We start from the raw sequence: 19,167 nt of genomic DNA on the forward strand, positions 1-19,167 counted from the left end.
GTCCACTTATCTGGAACAAGCATTCAGAAAACTGTAAAAATGCTGAAAGCCTGAGTTCTTTTAAATCAAGATTAAAAACACGTTTAGGATTGCCTTTGACTGTTCTTGTTAACCAGTTTTACTGAAACATCATTAGTTTAAGTTTGTAGTCCAACTGTTTTTAATATTTGCTTTTAGTTTCCATTTTCCCATGTTTTATTTTGTTTCAATTTTTCTACATTTTATTCCATCCTGCTTTTATTCTGTTTTTATTTTGCTATTTTTCAATTATGTAAAGCACGTTGCATTGTTCTTGTACTGAAATGCGCTATACAAATAAATTTGCCTTGTTGTTCACTGATGGCTACTGTGAACCCAAGAACTGAATGCTGAAAATGAACCAAAAGTTGCTTTAACAAAGTAAAAGTGGTAACAGTTGTCAATTGAATTCCTCACTTTTTACTTCAACTAAACGCCGCTATTGCAAAACGAGAGTGGACACTTTTCGTATCCACTCTATATTCACACAATGTTTGTGTCTTCTTGTTGTTTCCGTGCATGCTTTCACCATTTCTCTCGTCTTGAGTTACCTGCATCTGTCTAATGTGAAAACAATCCGGCAAATTCGTCTGAGACCCGAGGGATTATTTTCTTTACGGAGCTCTGCCATAAAGTTAGAAAGACACATGGCAGACAGAAGGAAACTCTATCATGCCAGTTGTGAATGCTTTAAGCCTTTTCTTTTTTCAGCGCCAACATGAACTGCTAAAAAAAAAAATCCATCTTCAGGCCGCAAAATCCGGAGCCGCAGACAATGGCCTCCACGCCCTAGACGGGGCGGACGGACCGCGGCGCGAGCGTCTCCTCTCTCGGCCCACATCCAGTCAGGAAGCCTGAGGCTAGTCGAGGATCTGTGCGGCTGCAGCACGCCGCAGTGCCTGGAGAGTAACTGGGAGGTTGAAAGTGGAGGAAGCAGAGGTCACAGGGTTGTGATCTGTCTGTCCTTGCCCTGTGACAGCGCTGAGCGGGGGACGGGACCGGCCTGTCCACAGCAAAATGTCACATTCTGACACATGGAGGGGGAAAAGGACAGCTCTGCCAATGTGTTGCTCCCACTGAGCTATATAATACACTGGAGTGCTAATCACCGTCTGTTTGAACGAGTCGCTTTGAAGCCACCAGCCGCCATATTGGTACTCCCTATTTCCCCCCAGTAACTACGGAATATGTGCGCTACAGCATCGAATAACGAGGATTTTCTCATGTTCATGGGGGGCTTAAGACTTTTAAAATGTCAAATGCCATATAGTTTTATGTTATGTTCTAAAAATATCAAGTACTGAGAAAGTCATGTGCTGAAATATTTTGCATTTTATTCATTTAAATATATGTATATAACATTTATATATATATATAAATAACAATATACATATATTTACATATGTGTATACACATATATATACACATATACATATACACATACTTATATATACATATATATATTTAATATGAATAACAAGTAAAATATTTCAGCACCTAATTTCCTAGTAGTTGATAGTGTTAGTACATCCACTGACTGTAGAATTACCTGTGAAACGTTTTCACTCAGCCAGAAAACTGCTTGTTGTTGCAACCAAATCCTATGGGATTCTGTGAGAGTAGGGAGTAGCAAGACGGCGGCCAGTGACTTCAGTTTTTCGGCAAAATCAGCACTCCAGTGTATTATATAGCTCAGTGGTTGCTCCTGAAGCTTCAGAGGACTTCCAAGTGTTCTCCAGCTGTATTTTGCTGGAAGCAAATCAATACCTGTTTCCTACACTGCAAAAACCGAACTAAAAATAAGTACAATTTTCTTGAAATGAATGTATTTGTCCTTGATTTGAGCAGGTAAATAAGATTATCTGCCAATGGAAGGAGTCATTTTACCCCTAAAATAAGATAATTAGATATAATGCACTTGAAATAAGTTGATGGAGATGAGCTCTTCCTATTTGAAGTGCAAAAAATCTTATTCCACTGGCAGATTATCTTATTTACCTACTCAAATAAAGTACAAATACACTCGTTTCAAGAACATTTTTACTTATTTTTAGTTCTGTTTTTTGCAGTGTATATTGTTAACAGGAGTACAAACTGGGATTTTCTGTGCAGAAATACAAAACAGTTTTAAAGTTTGTTTGTCCCTGTGTGCCTGTTTTAAAAGGGCCAGTTTGGCCAAGATTAGAAAGCTAAAACGGTGAAATAACCGCAGCATTTCAGTCAGGTTTAAATTAGGGTTAAGAATAGCAGCTCTTTAAAAACGAGTCAAGAGCAGCAGAGAAGCTTGGTGACGCGGAAGCAAACATGCCAAGACGCCATTCCCATCTGCTCTGTTTCGCGGTTGACGTCCATTCTCTGGCAGGTCTGATTTAAGACGGACTCAGACCGAACGACGACCTCCTCGCAGCGGGAGCTCAGCGGGAGGAAGCTGTTACCGGGGATTGGTTTCTGGCTTCATCGCGTCCATCGCTGACACCTTGGAGTCGACATGACCTGAGGAAAATCTAAACGATGCACAGCAGCTTGTTGATGCGCGGGGGCTGGGGCGTCAGGAACTCCTGAGAGCCCGCTCCCGTCTCAGTCTTTGGTGGAATTCAGCTTCACTGATGTACTGCCGGGTTTTTTTTGTTTTATTTTAAGTCTGTACAAATCGCCTTGTTTGTATCAACCAAGTCTCCTCATTGGCTCGGCCCTACTGTTGGAAGCTGATCTTGGTAAAATGTTTTACAGGATGTATCAAGTCCTATGAGGGAAGAAGGCCTGTTGGAGGAGCTACAGATGAGAAAACTCAAGCAGATTATTTTTTTTTTTTTTTACATATTTCGGTTTTTAGTTTAATTTCTTTGTCACTGATTTGCATCACGACGCCGTTTATCTCTTCGTACCCTCCTCGCAGTCACGGCGTGTCCATTTGCTAACATCTTGTTTCTCTTTTTAGAAACCAGTTACATCTCTTATAGCTTTTTGGAGCTAAAACTAATAAAAAAAAAAAAAGGACAGCTTTCAACGTGACGGATCACGCCTGACATTAACGTCCTTCCTGAGTTGTCTTAAGTCAACAGGTTCTCCAACCTGAGCCGCTGATCTCTGCAGCTCCTCCCCTGCCTCTCTGTTGATGCTCTCCTTGCGGGTTTGGGTGTGCTGACATTTCTTTGACAGGTTTGCAGCTGTGGCCTTCCCATGTTCATGGTGATCAAGCGGGGCCCTGTGAGACGTCTAAAGCTTTGGATCGTGTTCTCCAACAAACCTTTGAGTCCCTCAGAGAGCGGCCCCGGTTATACTGAGACTTTATTTAGGGGTGTCGGCTGTATTTCAAGCGTGCCACACTTTTTAGGTTTTTATTTGTAAAAGAAAATGTTAACGTTTTCCTACCCACCGCAATTTAAGTGCAGCCAATCCAAGCGGAATCTGTTAATGTTGATGTATATATATGAAAAAAAAATAAAATAAAGCACTAAAGCTGCAACATAGATTTTCCAAGCCCCAATTTGGGGTTTTGCAGCTCATTAACAACACCCACCTGACTTTATTTCTTTCTTTCTGTTTTACTGGCTGGATGCTCTGCGTTTTTGCTGCTTTGCTTTTAGTCACTCTGCAGCTTCATGAACACTACCAGTGCGCACGCTGCCCAAAGTCTCACGCCTGCAATGCAAAAACTTTTTCTCCTGTCAGGCTAAAACGCGCTCGCCCATCACATCCACACATTGAGCAGCGGAGAGACGGTGAAAGCTGCAGCACTCACCCTCTCCCTCCATCTTATCCGAACTCCTGCCCCACACTATCTGCCTGGTGCCCTGCCTGATCTGGAACGTCCTCCTCTCGGGCCTCTGGGACTTCTTCTGGTAGAAGACGGTCAGCACGGTGCCCGTCTCCAGGCTGCTCAGGACGCGGGGGCCGACCTCGGTCCAGTCCAGCATCCTGGAGGCCGTGACCGGGGCGACGGCGGCGCAGGCGGCCTCCTCTGCGCAGCCATTGAGGCAGCCACTGAACCTGGCTGCACACATCCTCACTGCATAGCTGGGACCAGGATCCCTGGTCTGCTGAGAGGAGGGAGGTAGGGGTGGTGGTGGGTTAATTATGAGCAGGACCCGGATCCCTCAGCCGACGCACAGAGGGAAACCTCTATCCAGCATGCCCAGAAAGCCACCGCTGCCAGGAGGGAAATCTGGGAACAGCCGGGGTGATTACATCCGTTTCTCAGGGGGGAAGGAGCTGAAAGACATCCCTCAGCAGCCGACACGCAAAAAACGTCTGAGAGGTGAATTATGCTCTGGTCCTCCGGAGGGGGAGCGGATCCCTGCGTTATCCTTTCCAGATGCTTCTGGCGGCACACCAGCGAAATCCACTCGGGGTTAGTTCTCATCACCGCTGGGCTCGGGTTTCCACCCGGTTTGCGTTTTCCTCCCGGTCCTCCCGAGTCCACGACAGCAGGGAGGGGAGAAAAAAGGGGGGAGCAGCGCAGTCCGGCTGTAAATCCTCCCTGGCACGGCCGCCGCGTCGTCGTCTCCTGCCGCCGCCTGGCGCCGCCGCCTGCCGCCTGCCGCTGGGGCGGTAGACGGATAGATCCCGGCGCTGCGTCCTGGAGAAGGGACTCCGGCTCAGAGAGCGCCTTATGTAACGAGGCGTAGACGACGCTGCACGGCTTGGAGTCACCGTGCGGGGTTTAAAGTCCCCGGCTCCTCCTCGTCCAGGGCTCGGTCCTGCGCCTCCTTCTGCTCCATGCAGCAGAGGGCTGAAAGGAAACTGGGGCTGGCAGACCGGAAAGACTCGATCGGACTTTTTTTTTTTTTTTTTTTCTCTAACTCTCTCTCCTCCTTTCTATGCTGCTGGAAGGATCCGGGGGAGAAAAGGGGGAGTGAGAGGAAAGCCATGAGAGGAGGTGGGGGAGGAAGAGAGGAGAGCGACCTCTGCGGGCCGACAGGAGACTTGCAGGCCTGACTGGGGGGAGTTTTACCCTCTGTTTACCCCTTAAATAAAGTAATAGAGGACCAATTCTCTGCCTGTGTGTGCGAGATTCTTGAATAAAAAATATACACAGTTCTGGCCTACTGTGCACGAAATACAGATGGGGGAAAAAAAGCACTCACTAAATTATATATTGATGATATTTTGTGAAACTTCCTAATATTTATCCTAATCTGAGTTTTGTTCTTTAACTTTGAGATACTATGTTCACTCAGCAGTGTGTTCTCCTCACCTAAATCCATGTTTAGACCTTCTGGTCTCAGAGTTACACGCCTCCTCTCAAGGCTGTATGTAGACATTCTTAGGTTTTTGAGAACTTATTCAGACTCAAAGCGAAATTATTGACTAATTCTATTTACTTTGAGACTTCATCACAGCTTGGAACACAACTGAGATCCCATATCGTGTTTTATTTTTTTTCTTACGTGACTGTCAGCTCACCTTCTGCACATTTTTATCCCTGTTTGGAGACTTCTTTTAAACTACCCCTATAGTCTTTATGCTTTCCTTTGTCATAGAGTCAGACTTTATACAAAGCATTTTAAGGAAAGCTATCCTTTGTGATAGATAGATAGATAGATAGATAGATAGATAGATAGATAGATAGATAGATAGATAGATAGATAGATAGATAGATATTATTCAGCAATTAATTTACTCACTATCTTTCACTTTTATTTTCTACTTCATCCCCCTAAATATGACCTGCAGTTATTGAGGCATATGGCACATATATCGTGATGCTTCTCTCAGGTCCTATCTGAGGTTTTCGTTTGAATTTGTCCAAATTACCTGAATGGATATTCTCTGGTTTTGTGTAGCAGGCAGAATATAATCCCCATAAGAAATTGAAAAAAATATATATACATCTACTTTTCCATAGTAAACTAATTTAATTCTAAGGGTTTAATGCAGATGTTTGATTAATATATATTTTTCTAATGTTTCCTTTTATGAGATCCAATGCTATTTGAAAAAAATAATCCAGGCATTGAGCCCAAAAGGCCATGGTTTTAATGTCTATGCACTAGGTTGGGAAAGCATGTGCTGCTTTGTGCTTGAATTCTTGATAATATTCAACCATTTTGGGTAATATTAATTATTAATATATGCTAGCAGAATGATAAAGAAATGGAAATAGTATAGAACCTTCCCAGGAAAGGCTAGTCTATCAAAATTACTCTATCAAAATTAAGAGCATCAATGACTCACAAAACCTCCCCACAATATATCTAAAGCCCTGCAGGCCTGAGTAGCTTCAGTTAAGATCTGTTTTCATGATCACTGGCATACCATTTATGCAGAAATTGTCATTTTATTAAAAGGCAAATGTACATTTTTACTGGTACAAATTACTTTCAGGCTTTTCTCACTAAGCAAACATTAATAAAATAAGATTATCTGCTTCATTGCAGCCAGATTGGCTATCACACAAAAATGGATAAAGACAAATGTCCTGTAGAACTGTAGAAGATAGGTACGAAATCACACATTCCCGTTGAGCAACAGCAGAGAGTTTGAAGCAATCTCAAGGAAACGGAAATTACGTATAAAGGCAAGAGGACTGGCTTCTGTGCTTTGAATGCACAACATTTCCTTTTTTGTTTAGATATCCTCTGTGGAGTTTTGTTTTATTCTGTTCAATGTTTCAGTTCTGTAGAAAATCTAATATGAACTAGACTGACTTTAATTGCAAACATAATATATAATTAATATAAAGCATACAAAATAAAAGAACATTTAAAAAAGTGGTTACAATACTAAACACGCGACCTTTAGGGAACATAACCTGAAAGTTTCTGAAGGGCTCCCTAGGGTGTAACCTTCTAAGAACACTCCCTGAACAGTAGCAGAAGGTTACAGCTGCTGCAACATTTCTGGAAGATTTTCTTAAGGTTCCTTGAAGGTAAGTGGCAAAATAATCTATGTGATCTTGAAGGAAACTCAAAGTAACGTTCCCTAAATGTTCTCTGAACGTTACATGATGTTAACTCTGAGGTAGGGAACATATCTAAAGGTCAAATACCACCTGATGAGACTTTATAGAGCCCGCAGGATACAGTCTCCAATAATTATAAACATTATAATAAACTATACTATATTATTCTAGATTGTACTTCAAATTTGACTTTTCATGAAGTCTTTATATAATAAAGCTTTTCAGGCATTAGAAATAAATCACATTAGATCGCATTGTGTCCATATTCTGCAGTTTGTTACTTGTATTAGTACTGGACAAAACAGGGCTTTTGCGTATATTCATTAAAATCAAATGTTTAAACAATCCATTTTGCGCCTTTACAACAGTAGGTTTATCACGACAAACCCTTGATTCCATCACTGGCACTAGACTTAAATGTGCTTCTGTATATACATGTCCCTGTATCTGCACAACTGTGAGAAGGCTACAAAACGGCACACATGTGAGAGGCTAACTGATCTACCTCAGGGGGATGAGACGGTCATGGATGATATCACGTTCTCTCCATGTCTAAACGGCACCATATGTCCACTGGGTGTATCTGAGCTCGTACTGCTGCTGGACAAGCAGGCGACCAATCAGAATTCAATCCAACTTTCTTTCTTCACAGAGGAAGCACAGGGAGGTGGAGGATTTCATGTGGAAGTAGAGATGATGAAACTGCACTGGAGGTGCATCCACATCTTAAAACCAAGCGTAGTCAAACACACACAAAGCTTTTACATACTGTTGTGAAGCCGGTGCAAACACTACATATAAAGTCTAAATTTATTATGTATATTTATAAAATGTGAGAAAAGCACAGTATACTCCTATGAAGACATTTCATATAATACTTCGTTGCTACCACTAGAGGGAAACAAAGCCCAAGGACTCGGGGGAACGGTGGAGGGGTCAGGCAAAAAAATAAAATAAACAGAACAGAAAAAAACAGAAAACTAATGAGGTTGCAAATGAATTTATTAAGCAAAATAAACAATTAAAATGCCCAATAATGTCATGTACAGTTGAGGTAAGCCTACAAACTTGAGTCCAGAGTTTGGAGGTACTGCATGGGGCCAGACTTAATCTAAGCCTCACACGTTCCTGATTTGCATTCCTCTGCAGATGGAGATTCATGGAGCTTAAACCGAAAGAGCTCATACATTCTGCCGTTTTGTATCCTTCAGTGCAGCTTTTTTAGGATGTAATTGATCAAAAAAACTTGCAAACGTCCTCATCAAAGTTGGATCATTGCAAGATCTTCATAAGAAAAGATTTCTGGGTTTCCTCTGAAGACTTCCCGAGAAAATATAGCTTCCCGCTGATCGCCTTCTGTCTATTTTGGCGCAATTCAAAACGAAAATGTTTCTGATTTGTTGCAAAATCTGCTGAATGATGGATGCATGAAAGCTGAATTCATTTCTGCATTTATCACAACCTTCCGTTTCAAACACAACTAAGCAATCAGGGTTGATGCATAATGATTTATTTCTCTTTTCTATAAATTAACACATTTTATATTTGGAAAGCAGATAACGCTTTCTTTCATTTTTAAATCTGAAGGCAAGTTTTAGCTAAAGAGCTACTTTCTTTTTTAAAGAAACATGTTTGATTAAATAAATTTAAATAAAGAAAATCTTTTGTTTTTTTCATTTTGATTCCTAAGATGGACCGCGGTCTACGTTAAAAATTTTCGATACTATTCTCAAAACTAAGTTCTATCTAAAAACAAATCCACCATTCAAGTGTGAATGTAAACTTCACCAAGAGGCAGGAGCTTAGAGGGACAAACGCTAAAACAATAGATGAAGGCAATAAAAGGCGGATATCAATGTCTCATATTAATATTGCCATCATGACAGATAATCAATATGACCAATAATATTTGTATTATATGTTTTCCCTAACCTAACATTGCTTCTCTGCTGCAGTTAAACAATCCTACGCTGAATCACCATCGCTGTCAGATGCTGCAACAAGAAGGAAATAAACGTTTGTTAATATAAGCGCTGGTTTACTTATCGGTCGATGCAAATGTTCATGTAGTTATATGGTTCATTTCAAATAAAAAGGAACCAAAAAAAATCTGAATTTTTTTTTATTTGAAATCACATCAGATTTTCCAAACATTTTTCAGAAAATTTGAAAAAGCATTTTTATTAACCAAACTTTTACAATTTACCTGTGTGTCTGCACAAGGCTATCGTATACAGACACAATAAATAAATTAGAATATGAATGCAACTGAAGCTCCTTTGTCAGATTAAAAAGTACCTTTCTCTATTGAACATATTTTTATATTGGTCTGATGCAATGTTCTAATCTGAAATGTTTTTTCATAAATTTTAAGCAGAAAATTATAAAAATTAAACAGGAATAAAGGCTGCAAAAATCTTATGTCCATGTGTAATTAAGCTATATAAAATATGCTGAACTTAGTTTATATTAATATTCCAATTATTAATTCATTAAATATTCTAATAATGACTGTAAACCTAGGCTAAAATCCCACTAAAGGGAGAAAGGGATTTTTCTATGAGTTGGATCTTTTAAAATTGGACCCAGGCTACTGTGGCATCTGGTCCTAAACTGGGTGTCTGATATTTCCCCAAGTAACCTCCACCTGAACGGCCATCCCGCTTTTACCGTATTTCTCAGACCATGAGGCGTACCGGATTATAAGGCGCACAGCAAATTAACGTGTCTTTGTTAACATATAAGGCGCAGCAGATTATAAGGCACACTAAATATTTTTCCCACGTGTGTAATATCACTCCGCCCCTTCACGTACATCGCTCTCTCCTGAGAGGGAGAGCTGTCCGTCTCCATCGGGAGGACAGGGTAGCTGGACTACACTGCCCTGTTTCTAACACAAGGCCAAAATAAACATAACTTTAATATTGAATTAATTTACTAGGTTTATTGTTGCAACGGTAATCATTTATAAAGTGCACTGGATTACAAGGCGCACCATGAATTTTTGAGAAAAATGTAAGGATTTTAGGTGCGCCTTATAGTCCGAAAAATACAGTAATCCAACTTCCATCCCCGCATGGGGCAGGCTCCCAGTGTTGCGCAGGAGGAGGCGGGAAACAGCAGGGTCAAATTTAAGCAATGGACCGAAAAAGCCCGGCCAATGTTGCAGCTGCTCTGTTCATTCCCTACGTTTGTGTCGAGGTATTTAGGACCATTCTAGCACAAACCATTGACAGAGCTACTTATAACCCTGTTGGTTCTAATTGCACAAGAGCTTCAGAGGTGGTACATGGATCCTGGCCTGTGAAACATCTAGATTTCCTTTTGCAGACATAGCCGCATGCGACTCTTCTTCTGTGCGTGCGGTTCACTTCAGAGCCATATATCCTCTGTATCTGAGTGAAGTCTGACGGTGCTCGCATTGAGAATCCAATGCAAACACGTCTTAACGCCTGCAATGTGAAGGTAGCTTGTCTGACACCTGTATCCTATTTGCCAGATGTTTATGAAACATGGCAACATCTTGCATTAAAAAAAATTATGTTGGATAGATAGCACTTAGTAAAATGATTAGTTTACCTCTGAAAACTCAGACCCCTCCCTGCTCATTTTAACCGAGCTACCAAGACGATCAGCGCCTAGACACAGATGTCAGTTTCAGCTGGTGCGCATTTGACTCTGAGGCACTTCGGAAACAGACAGACATAAAAAAAACACAACAAAAAAAAAAACACTTTTAGTTGGCTAGCAGAAAGTTGCTGTTGCTGCTGTTGCCTTTTTGGAGTTCAGTGACCATGTGGTGGAGTTTCTCTGAGAGCGCCACCTGGTGGGAGAGAAAGCCACGGTCTAAAAATCTTTTGAATGAAGAACGTGCTGTGAGAGTGACAGTGAGGAAATCTGTGAATTAACCTCACCATGTATGAGTCAGGCTCCTGCAGCCTCTTGTGCCGAGGGTGCAGGGTCTGCAGCGAGCTCTGGACCTTTGCTCTAGTTTCTGCAGCGCCGCACAGAGGCTCTTTGACCTAAAAAAAAAAAAAAATGTTACACAGATTAGGTGAGACTAAAACTCCTCCTCTGTGTCGTTTTGCAATGAAATGTTTCCTAATGGTTAATCGTAGAAGAAAATTTAAGTTTGAATAACTTTCATATTGTCAGGTTTTTGTACGATATGTTGTCTAAGAGTGTTAAAGAAATGATATAGTCATGCAACATAAAGCGTTTAATCTTTAACTCTACTACATCCTACTATAAAATGTAAAAAAAAAAATTAAAAAAAATCCAACTTGGACGTAAAGATTAACTCTCAATATTATATTTAGTGAATATATTTTTTGATAGCATTAGCAGAAACTGATTAGTATTTAGATAAAAACAGATATGAGCCCTGTTTCACAGATTGACGATCGGAGGGTAATTAAATATAATAAAAAGTGGTTACATTGCCTTAACACGAGTTAACATTCGATACACCGGCTTGACAAGAGCGCAATGGTTTTTGTGGTGTTTGTGATATGCAGAGAAAGTGAACAAACGGATTAAAAACTATTTGAGGTGAAACTCTTTAATCGGCCTGTAATCTAACCAGGTTAGACCTTAATTCCCCTCCAACATGGGAGAAAATCCTTCAAGCGATTAAAAACCAAGGCTAATTGAAGGGATATGTGAGATTATTATAAGTGCAAGACGATGTACAATTTAATCACTAAAGCAATCTGAGAGAAATAGCCTAAACCTGGACAGCTGTGCTCGCTGATCCTTCAGGCTCCGCTGCAAAAGAACCAACGTTCATCCACTGTTCATAGAACCACATGGATAAGGGATGACGTTGGATTATTTTTGCAGAAACGATGCCCCATGCAAGTCTTACCCAAATGTTTGAGCTCGGGAGTGACCATCACAGAGAGGGATGTTGGATTGTGGAAGGAAATTCCAGGCTCTTTATTTGGAGATAACACAGAAAGAAAAACGAACATCCAGCACGTTCGTATGGTGAGGCTATGTGAGGGTATGAGGTTGTATCAATATCTTTGGCAAGCTCATTTCCATTCTGCAATATTAACGCAGAATCCAGCCGAGACATCTTTTCCAGGGATCTCTGTGCATTTTTTTTAAACCAAGATGATGTAAAAGCACATTTTGCAAATGTTCCAATGGTTTGGAAAGAGGAAATGGTACGGCAGCTGGACTGGCCTGGCTTGTCCCCAGCGGAGAATGTTTGGGACAGAATGACACGTGAAACTCTTGATCACTCCGTCAACGGCTGAACTGCCTTTAAGTGTTTCTGGAAAACATTTAAAAAAAAAAAAAGATTGGTACACAGACTAACCTGCCCTTTTAAGAAGACTTCCTTTCGCAGACAGGCCACCTGAGCTGGAGTGACGGAAACGGGTGCGTTATCGCCCTCTAGAGGGTAACAGGTCAACGTGCACCCTGCCTCGGGAGGAGGCTCGACCTTCAGGCACAGCAAGTCCAGAAAAGGATGTCCTGCAGAGGGAAAGAAACGGGGAAGATCAGCAGGAGAACATTCCACCACAGGAGAGCATGTGGAGTTGTTCAGAGAAGGAAAACACAAGACAAAACTGGAGTTTAATCTCACCGTCAGCATCTAACAACCGGTAGACGGCTTTCCTCCCTGCCACAGTGGTTTTCTCCGGGTCCTCGCTGATCTTCATCCTCGGCGTTCCTCTCACCTCCACCAGCTTGGAGCACAAACACCACACAGATCTTAACGCCACCTGAGCCGCCCGAGCGCGGCCATTTCTGGGTTAAAAGTTACCTTATACACACAGCCCAGAGACGGCTGCTTGGTGCAGGTCACCAGATGTGTTCCCACGCCGACCACGTTGATCTCATTCGCCTAAAGCAAAAAAAACCCCAAAAAAAACCAGAAAGTATAAGGAGCTTTTAAAAAAGCAGATCTTCCACAATGATGATACTTCGGTCACCTTCTTGTTGAGTTCAGTCATGCTTTCCTCTGAGATGTTGTTGGTTCCTACGATGATCAGAGAATTTAAAGCTGGTACGGAAAACCTGCAGACGTGAAACAAAGAAAGAGGGAACCAATAAGATTCTCCAAAAAGGGTCAAATCTAATAAAAAAAACAAAACAAATAATTAAAAAAAAACCACAACCTACATAAGTGCGCATCCTGCACCTTACTCACTGCTCGCTGCAGAGTCCAAAGACCCGGCGCACCGCTGTGGACTGCTTGCAGAGGTCTCCGCTGTCCAGACGGACCCCCACGGGTTGGTAACCAAGTTCACACAGCACCAGGGCCACAGCACAGAAGTTCAACAGTCCACTGCTGAAATATATGTAAAGACAATTTACAGAAATTAACCAGGTCTAAAAAAAAAAACAAAAAAAAACACTCTCAGACACACAAGTTGCAACTAGTGAGCATCGACAGCGACGGATTTTGAACAGGGCTCCAAAACAAGTTTCCAGTGTTATGATTCCTTTACATTCGTTTAAAAATATAAAATACTGGGGTTCACGGTGAATTTCTGGAAGACATTTCTACAGGAGGCGGAGTTTACAAATCAAATCAAAGGTATTTATGTAGCACATTTAAGAACAACTGCCATTGGCACACAAAAAGAAAAACAATCAATGATAATTCAATACAAACACTGTACAAATAAAGAAAAATGGAGAAAAACTCTGTGTTGAAAGCCAGAGAGCATAAATGTGATTTAAGAAGAGACTTAAAAGCACCAAAGGTTGAGGCCTGTCTATTATGAAGGGGCAGCTGGTTCCACAGTTTAGGAGCTACACCAGGAAAAGCCTGGTCACCTCTGTGGAGCAGCTTGGCCAACTAAACACAAATGGACCTTAGATCTAAGGGATCTAGAGGGCACACAAGGCTGCAGGAGATCAGACAAATATGCAGGTGTCAGCCCACTGAGGGCCTCCTAGGTCAACAATAAAACTTTAAAAATGATTCTAAAATGAACAGGGAGACAGTGAAGAGAAGCAAGCACCGGTGAAATATGGAATCGGGACATACCAGAAACTGAGAGAGAGAGGGAGGAAGGGAGGAAGGAAGGAAGGAAGGAAGGAAGGAAGGAAGGAAGGAAGGAACGAACGAACGAACGAAGGAAGGAACGAAGGAAGAGAGGAAGGAACGAAGGAACGAAGGGACTTAAAGGAAATAAGGCAGGGAAGGAGGAAGGATGAAAGGAAGGAAGAAGGAAATAGGAGGAAGGGGAGAGAGGAAGAGGAGGGAGAAGGAAAGGAGGATGGAAGTAATTGTATAAAAGTAATGAGTGAATGATGAAGGAATGAAAGGGAGAGGAAGGGAGACAGGAAGGAAGGAAGGAAGGAAGGAAGGAAGGATAAAAGTAATGAAGGAAGGAAGGATAAAAGTAATGAAGGAAGGAAGGAAGGATAAAAGTAATGAAGGAAGGAAGGAAGGAAGGGAGAGGGGAAGGAAGGGAGAGAGGAAGGAAAAAAGGAAGGAAGGAAGGGAGAGAGGAAGGAAGGAAAAAAGGAAGGAAGGAAGGGAGAGAGGAAGGAAAAAAGGAATGAAGGAAGGGAGAGAGGAAGGAATGAAGGAAAAAAGGAATGAAGGAAGGGAGAGAGGAAGGAATGAAGGAAAAAAAGGAATGAAGGAAGGGAGAGAGGAAGGAAGGGAGGAAGGAAGGAAAAAAGGAAGGAAGGAGAGAGGAAGGAATGAAGGAAAAAAGGAATGAAGGATAAAATGAATGAAGGAAGGGAGAGAGGAAGGAATGAAGGAAGGGAAAAGGGAATGCAGGAAAGAAGGAAGGAGGGGAGAGAGGAAGGAAGGAGGGAAGGAAATATGCAAGGAAGGAAGGAAATATTCAAGGAAGGAAGAAAATATTCAAAGAAGGAAGGAAATATTCAAGGAAGGAAGGAAATATTCAAGGAAGGAAGACAGGACATGTGGGTGGGCAGAAGGAAGGAGACAATAAAGGAAGTATCTGAAGAATGAGGGAATAAATGTAAGAATAACGAAATGGTACACAAGAACATAAAGAACGAAAGAGGAAATGAGGTGAGGAAACATCCAAAGAGGGACATCAGGGAGGAAGGATGGATAGAAGGAGGTAAACAAGAAAGGTAAGAGGAAAGGATAGGTTGGGGGTAAGGGTGGAAGAAAGGAAGAACACAACATTTACATCTTGAAAGAAGGGAATACAAAACTTTTTTTTGCACGTTTTTATCTTCCTTTATCCAAACCAGGAAAATGCTTGAATCAAACGGAAGAGTTTTGTTGTGGTAATTTTCAACGCTCGTCCCCATTTGGTTTTTTTTACATTTTCCAGGGTTTCCCCCACTGCTCAGAAAGCCTTTTAGAACCAGGGAGCAGAATTAAACCCTAAATGAAGTTTATAACTTGGTGCAAAAGTGACATCTAAAGGTCAGAAGTAAATTTTATCTCAGCATGGAGTGGGGAGATGTGGGTGCTGATGACATCAAATCATCCAAAACTGTAAAACAACTGAACAAAAGGTCTCTGGAGTTACCATTCAACACTGTAGCTGTCAATCACAGGCAGGAAGTTGTGAGGGTAGGCGATGGCGTAGGAGAGAAAAGCCGCCAGCTCGCCCTCCCGGATCTTCCCAGGCTCCGCTCCAAGGAGCTCACAGACTCGCCTCAACCAGCCTTTAGTCAGAGAAATGACATCGACCGGATCGGCGTCTCCGTTTGCTGTCACTAGTGTCTGGGAGGAAACAATTACAGCACAGTCACTAAAAGGGCAAAGCTAAATCAGATTTCTGAACGCTGAACGACTCTTTAAATACAACATCATGCAGATTACACAAACATCTTCTGACTCATTTAAGTTAAACACCCTGAACTTTTTTTGTTGTTCTTGATGTATGGAGTGAATTTTGTTCCATTATCGTTGCAAGGAAAGAACGTGTTTTGTACATGGAAAAAAAAAAAAACTTTTGTAAATGGAAATTTGAACGAAAAAAAAAAAAGCTTTTGTAAATGGAAATAAAAAAGCAACAAAAAAAACAAAAAAAAAAAACACATTTTGTAAATGGAATTTGAAAAAAAAAAAATGCAATCCATAAATGAACCTTTGAAAAATTCCTTAAAAAGGTTTTGGGTGAAACTTTGGTGTTTTCTCAGGTTTCTTTTCAAAGTTTTGTTTTTGTCACATTTAATTTTTTACAGATTTTATATTTATATAGACATGCGTCCTCTCTCGTCCCCAGAAATGAAGAGAATGTGATCTGGGAAACACAATTTGAAAAGAATGCAATTCACAAAACTCAATCTGAAAAAGAGAAATTTGAAAAAATTTAATTTGAAAAACTCTGTAAAAAGTCTGTAAAAAAAAAGATTTTCAAAAGTTTAATTTCTGGATTGCATTTTTTATTTCCATTTACAAAGTGTCTTCTTTGCCTGCAACAATAATGGAACAAAATGCACTCCATATTGATGCAGTTAAAGGTAGATTAAAATATGAGACGTTGTTACTTTGGCTCACAGGTTTCACATTGCATTGGAAAGCTGGTTTTATTTTCTTTTTTTCCCAAGGTTCAACCTTCACTCTGCTTTGTTAAAACTCTGACTCACCTGATAAAGAAATATTTACTATTTCAAGCTGATAGGACCGACCAATCAAGAGAAGAGCTTTAAAAAATGCCTTAGACCTGTATTCAACCTGGTATTGACTCAGAATGTCAATAATATTTCAAGAGAATTTGTAAAACAAGGCACAAAGGAAACATTATTCTGCTTGAGTTTGAGGCTAAAAGCTGCGAATGTGAGGTCACTGGGATGTTCTGAGGAGGGAACATGTACCTACCTGTGGCCAAACCTCCTCCAAGGAGCTGAAGGAAGTCACGTAAGAGTGCGCCATGGTCCCGACAACAGGAATCCCGAAAAGGAAACCGGCCTGAACGTTACTGGTGAGATCAAACCCTGGAAGACAAAAAGGGACTGGTGGGTGGGCAGGTGCTGGCTTTGAACGCATCGGTGCAGAAAACGGACCAGGCTGTCCGCTCACCTCCGATGTACGTGTACCGTGAGGCGGTGAGGCCTCCGTCTGGTCCCTGAGCCCGGCGGAGGCCCATCTCCAGCAGCTTCCGGTGGTGTCCGGCTGCCAGGCGGAACCGCGCGGCGTTGCTGCACACCAGGCTGAAAGGAGGAAAGGAAGAAGACACTGAAACCAGAGCAAAAATCAAGGGAGAGATTTAGAAGATGGGCCAAATTAGCTGGTGCATACCATATTCTGGCAGAAAATTGTAAAACGTTAATCATTTGCTTCCACTTATGAGCTGATTTTTCCTATTTATTTATTTTAACAGGACCTTCACAAAACAGACGGCGTAACAAGAAAAAAAACTGTATGTTAAGATGCTAAGCAACATTTGAAGGAATCAAACGGACTGAATTACATAGAGCTTTTCCAGTTTTACTGACCACTCGAAGCGCTTTACATTAAAGCCGCATTCACCCAATCGATGGATGGGTGGATGGACTTTAATGAGAAAAAAAACGCCACTACAAAGACATGAATAGAAACGCTGGGTGAAAGGCTTTAGGCTAGATCAATTTTAGATACTATTAAAGGGGAAGTCCGGTCAACAAGGAAAAATGAGGGGACCATTAGCTATAACTAAAACTAATACATTTGTGGTTATTTAATGAACTTATCCTTATTCAATAAGAAAATAAAAACATAAATTGTCGTCTGGATCACTGTGTATGGGGGCCATTACTGCCCATATTTGGGCAGTAATGGCCGTCTGACATCACATCCTGCGACGTGGAAAAGCGGAGCGGCGACAGCATTTCTCCGCTCTTTCCATGCAAAGTCAATAGGAGCCGTTCTACACAGCTGCGATCATCAACAATTTTTTCGGATTTCCAGAGGACTTCACCGCTGACATTTCCAAGAGCTTTTGGTGAAGCAACAATGCTCACGTGCATGGCCATTGGATGTTCCAACACAACTGGTAAAAGTAGAAAAAAACATTGCTTATTTCAACTTTCTGATTCATGAGCCACCGGGCTTGTCGCTGGATTGCCAACTTGAAGAGAGCGGATTTGCCATCTAACTTCTGGCCAGAGAGAAAAAACGTCATATGCAGCGATCATTATGAAGAAGAATGTTTTGAACATGACATGAGAGCGAGGATTTTCGGTAAGTTATTTTTTAATTTAGAATTTTTAATTTAGAATTTGCGGGGATGGTCACCGACCAGAGGGGCGGAGGGATATCACATCACATGTGGTATCCCTCCGCCCCAACATGTGCTGGAACGCTTTTATATTTTAATATTTATACAATAATGACCACCTGCCCTATTAACTAGAGGGGAAATACTTAAGTCACTTCAGCGCGATCTCTCCTCCGCTGCAGCGCCGGTAAAGCCGTACTGCGGCGGAGCGGGCGCACACACACACACACGCGTTTATATATATATCTTGGGGGCCCCGACTGAGTTTGCACTGGCAATAAGTCCGGTTTCTGTCAAGAAACTCTTCTAAAAAAATCCATATCGCTATCAGATGATGATAGCTCCACGGAACTCCCATCACTGTCACTAAGTACTTCATCACTCTCTGCTTCTTACAGAGCAGCAGTCGTTGCTATCTTGGAAAATAGTGCGCCGTGACAAACAACAGAGCGTTGGGACTTGCTCAACTGCGGGTCCGCTGAGTGACGTCACAAAATGGGAGGTGACAGTACTATTCTTGACCAAGATGGGTTCCTCCACATAAACATGATTAAATGAAAATTATTCTTAATTAAAAAAATTTATAATTTATTGCACAGTATGTAGTAATAAATTATACTTTCAGCAGTTTGAATTCTGATTTTGACCGGACTTCTCCTTTTTATTGTAAATTAAAAGTAAATGCGGCGCCAGAAACTCCAGCTTTTTACCTGGCGTAATTGACCAGACACAGCAAACTGGTCTCCAGCAGCTGGACCACAGCCAGCGGACCCTCCACCTCCATCAGAGGCACCTGTGGGTGTGAGAGCCCCCCCGTTAGCTGCTGATGCTGCTCCTTCCTGCCCGGACCGCGCTGGGCTCGGCCCAGAACTCACCCTGGCGAACACCACGGAGCCCTCGGGGACGGAGCGCAGCGTCACAGCCGAGCAGTCGAGGCCTCTCAGGAAGTCGAAGAAGGCGGGGTCGGTGTTGGGAGGCAGGACGGAGCGCAGGAACTCCACATCTGAGTCCACAAACAAAAACAGCTGGAGCTTGAGCCTGACCGTTCTACCCTGAATCACGTGCTCCAACACCAACACG

At 41.9% G+C, this 19,167-nt stretch overlaps 2 protein-coding genes across 5 annotated transcripts in view; both read right to left on the reverse strand.

Annotated features, from left to right (window-relative positions):
- The window catches only part of LOC105932869 (1-phosphatidylinositol 4,5-bisphosphate phosphodiesterase gamma-1), a 47,983-nt gene extending 43,189 nt beyond the window's left edge, over positions 1-4,794 (reverse strand). For 3 of the 4 annotated variants that reach the window (XR_002428729.2, XR_001166593.3, XM_021321324.2), the window contains exon 1: positions 3,761-4,794. Coding sequence is in view for 2 of the 4 variants with exons in the window: in XM_021321324.2 (XP_021176999.2) it covers positions 3,761-4,022 (262 nt within the window). In the remaining 2 variants the exon portion in view is untranslated. The remainder of the gene's footprint in view (positions 1-3,760) is intronic. The other variant, XM_012872168.3, reaches the window with a different exon arrangement.
- Positions 4,795-7,906: 3,112 nt separating this feature from the next.
- naprt (nicotinate phosphoribosyltransferase) overlaps positions 7,907-19,167 on the reverse strand; it is a 13,360-nt gene continuing 2,099 nt past the window's right edge. The window contains exons 2-13 of the mRNA XM_036134257.1: positions 18,963-19,090; positions 18,798-18,880; positions 16,911-17,041; positions 16,710-16,825; positions 15,412-15,608; positions 13,086-13,226; positions 12,868-12,952; positions 12,699-12,779; positions 12,519-12,621; positions 12,249-12,406; positions 10,837-10,944; positions 7,907-10,745 (exon numbers count right to left, since the gene is read on the reverse strand). Of these exons, the coding sequence (XP_035990150.1) occupies positions 10,659-10,745; positions 10,837-10,944; positions 12,249-12,406; positions 12,519-12,621; positions 12,699-12,779; positions 12,868-12,952; positions 13,086-13,226; positions 15,412-15,608; positions 16,710-16,825; positions 16,911-17,041; positions 18,798-18,880; positions 18,963-19,090 (1,418 nt within the window). The 3' untranslated portion in view covers positions 7,907-10,658. The remainder of the gene's footprint in view (positions 10,746-10,836; positions 10,945-12,248; positions 12,407-12,518; positions 12,622-12,698; positions 12,780-12,867; positions 12,953-13,085; positions 13,227-15,411; positions 15,609-16,709; positions 16,826-16,910; positions 17,042-18,797; positions 18,881-18,962; positions 19,091-19,167) is intronic.

This window comes from Fundulus heteroclitus, unplaced genomic scaffold, assembly GCF_011125445.2.
Source record: "Fundulus heteroclitus isolate FHET01 unplaced genomic scaffold, MU-UCD_Fhet_4.1 scaffold_78, whole genome shotgun sequence".
Lineage (NCBI taxonomy): Eukaryota > Metazoa > Chordata > Actinopteri > Cyprinodontiformes > Fundulidae > Fundulus > Fundulus heteroclitus.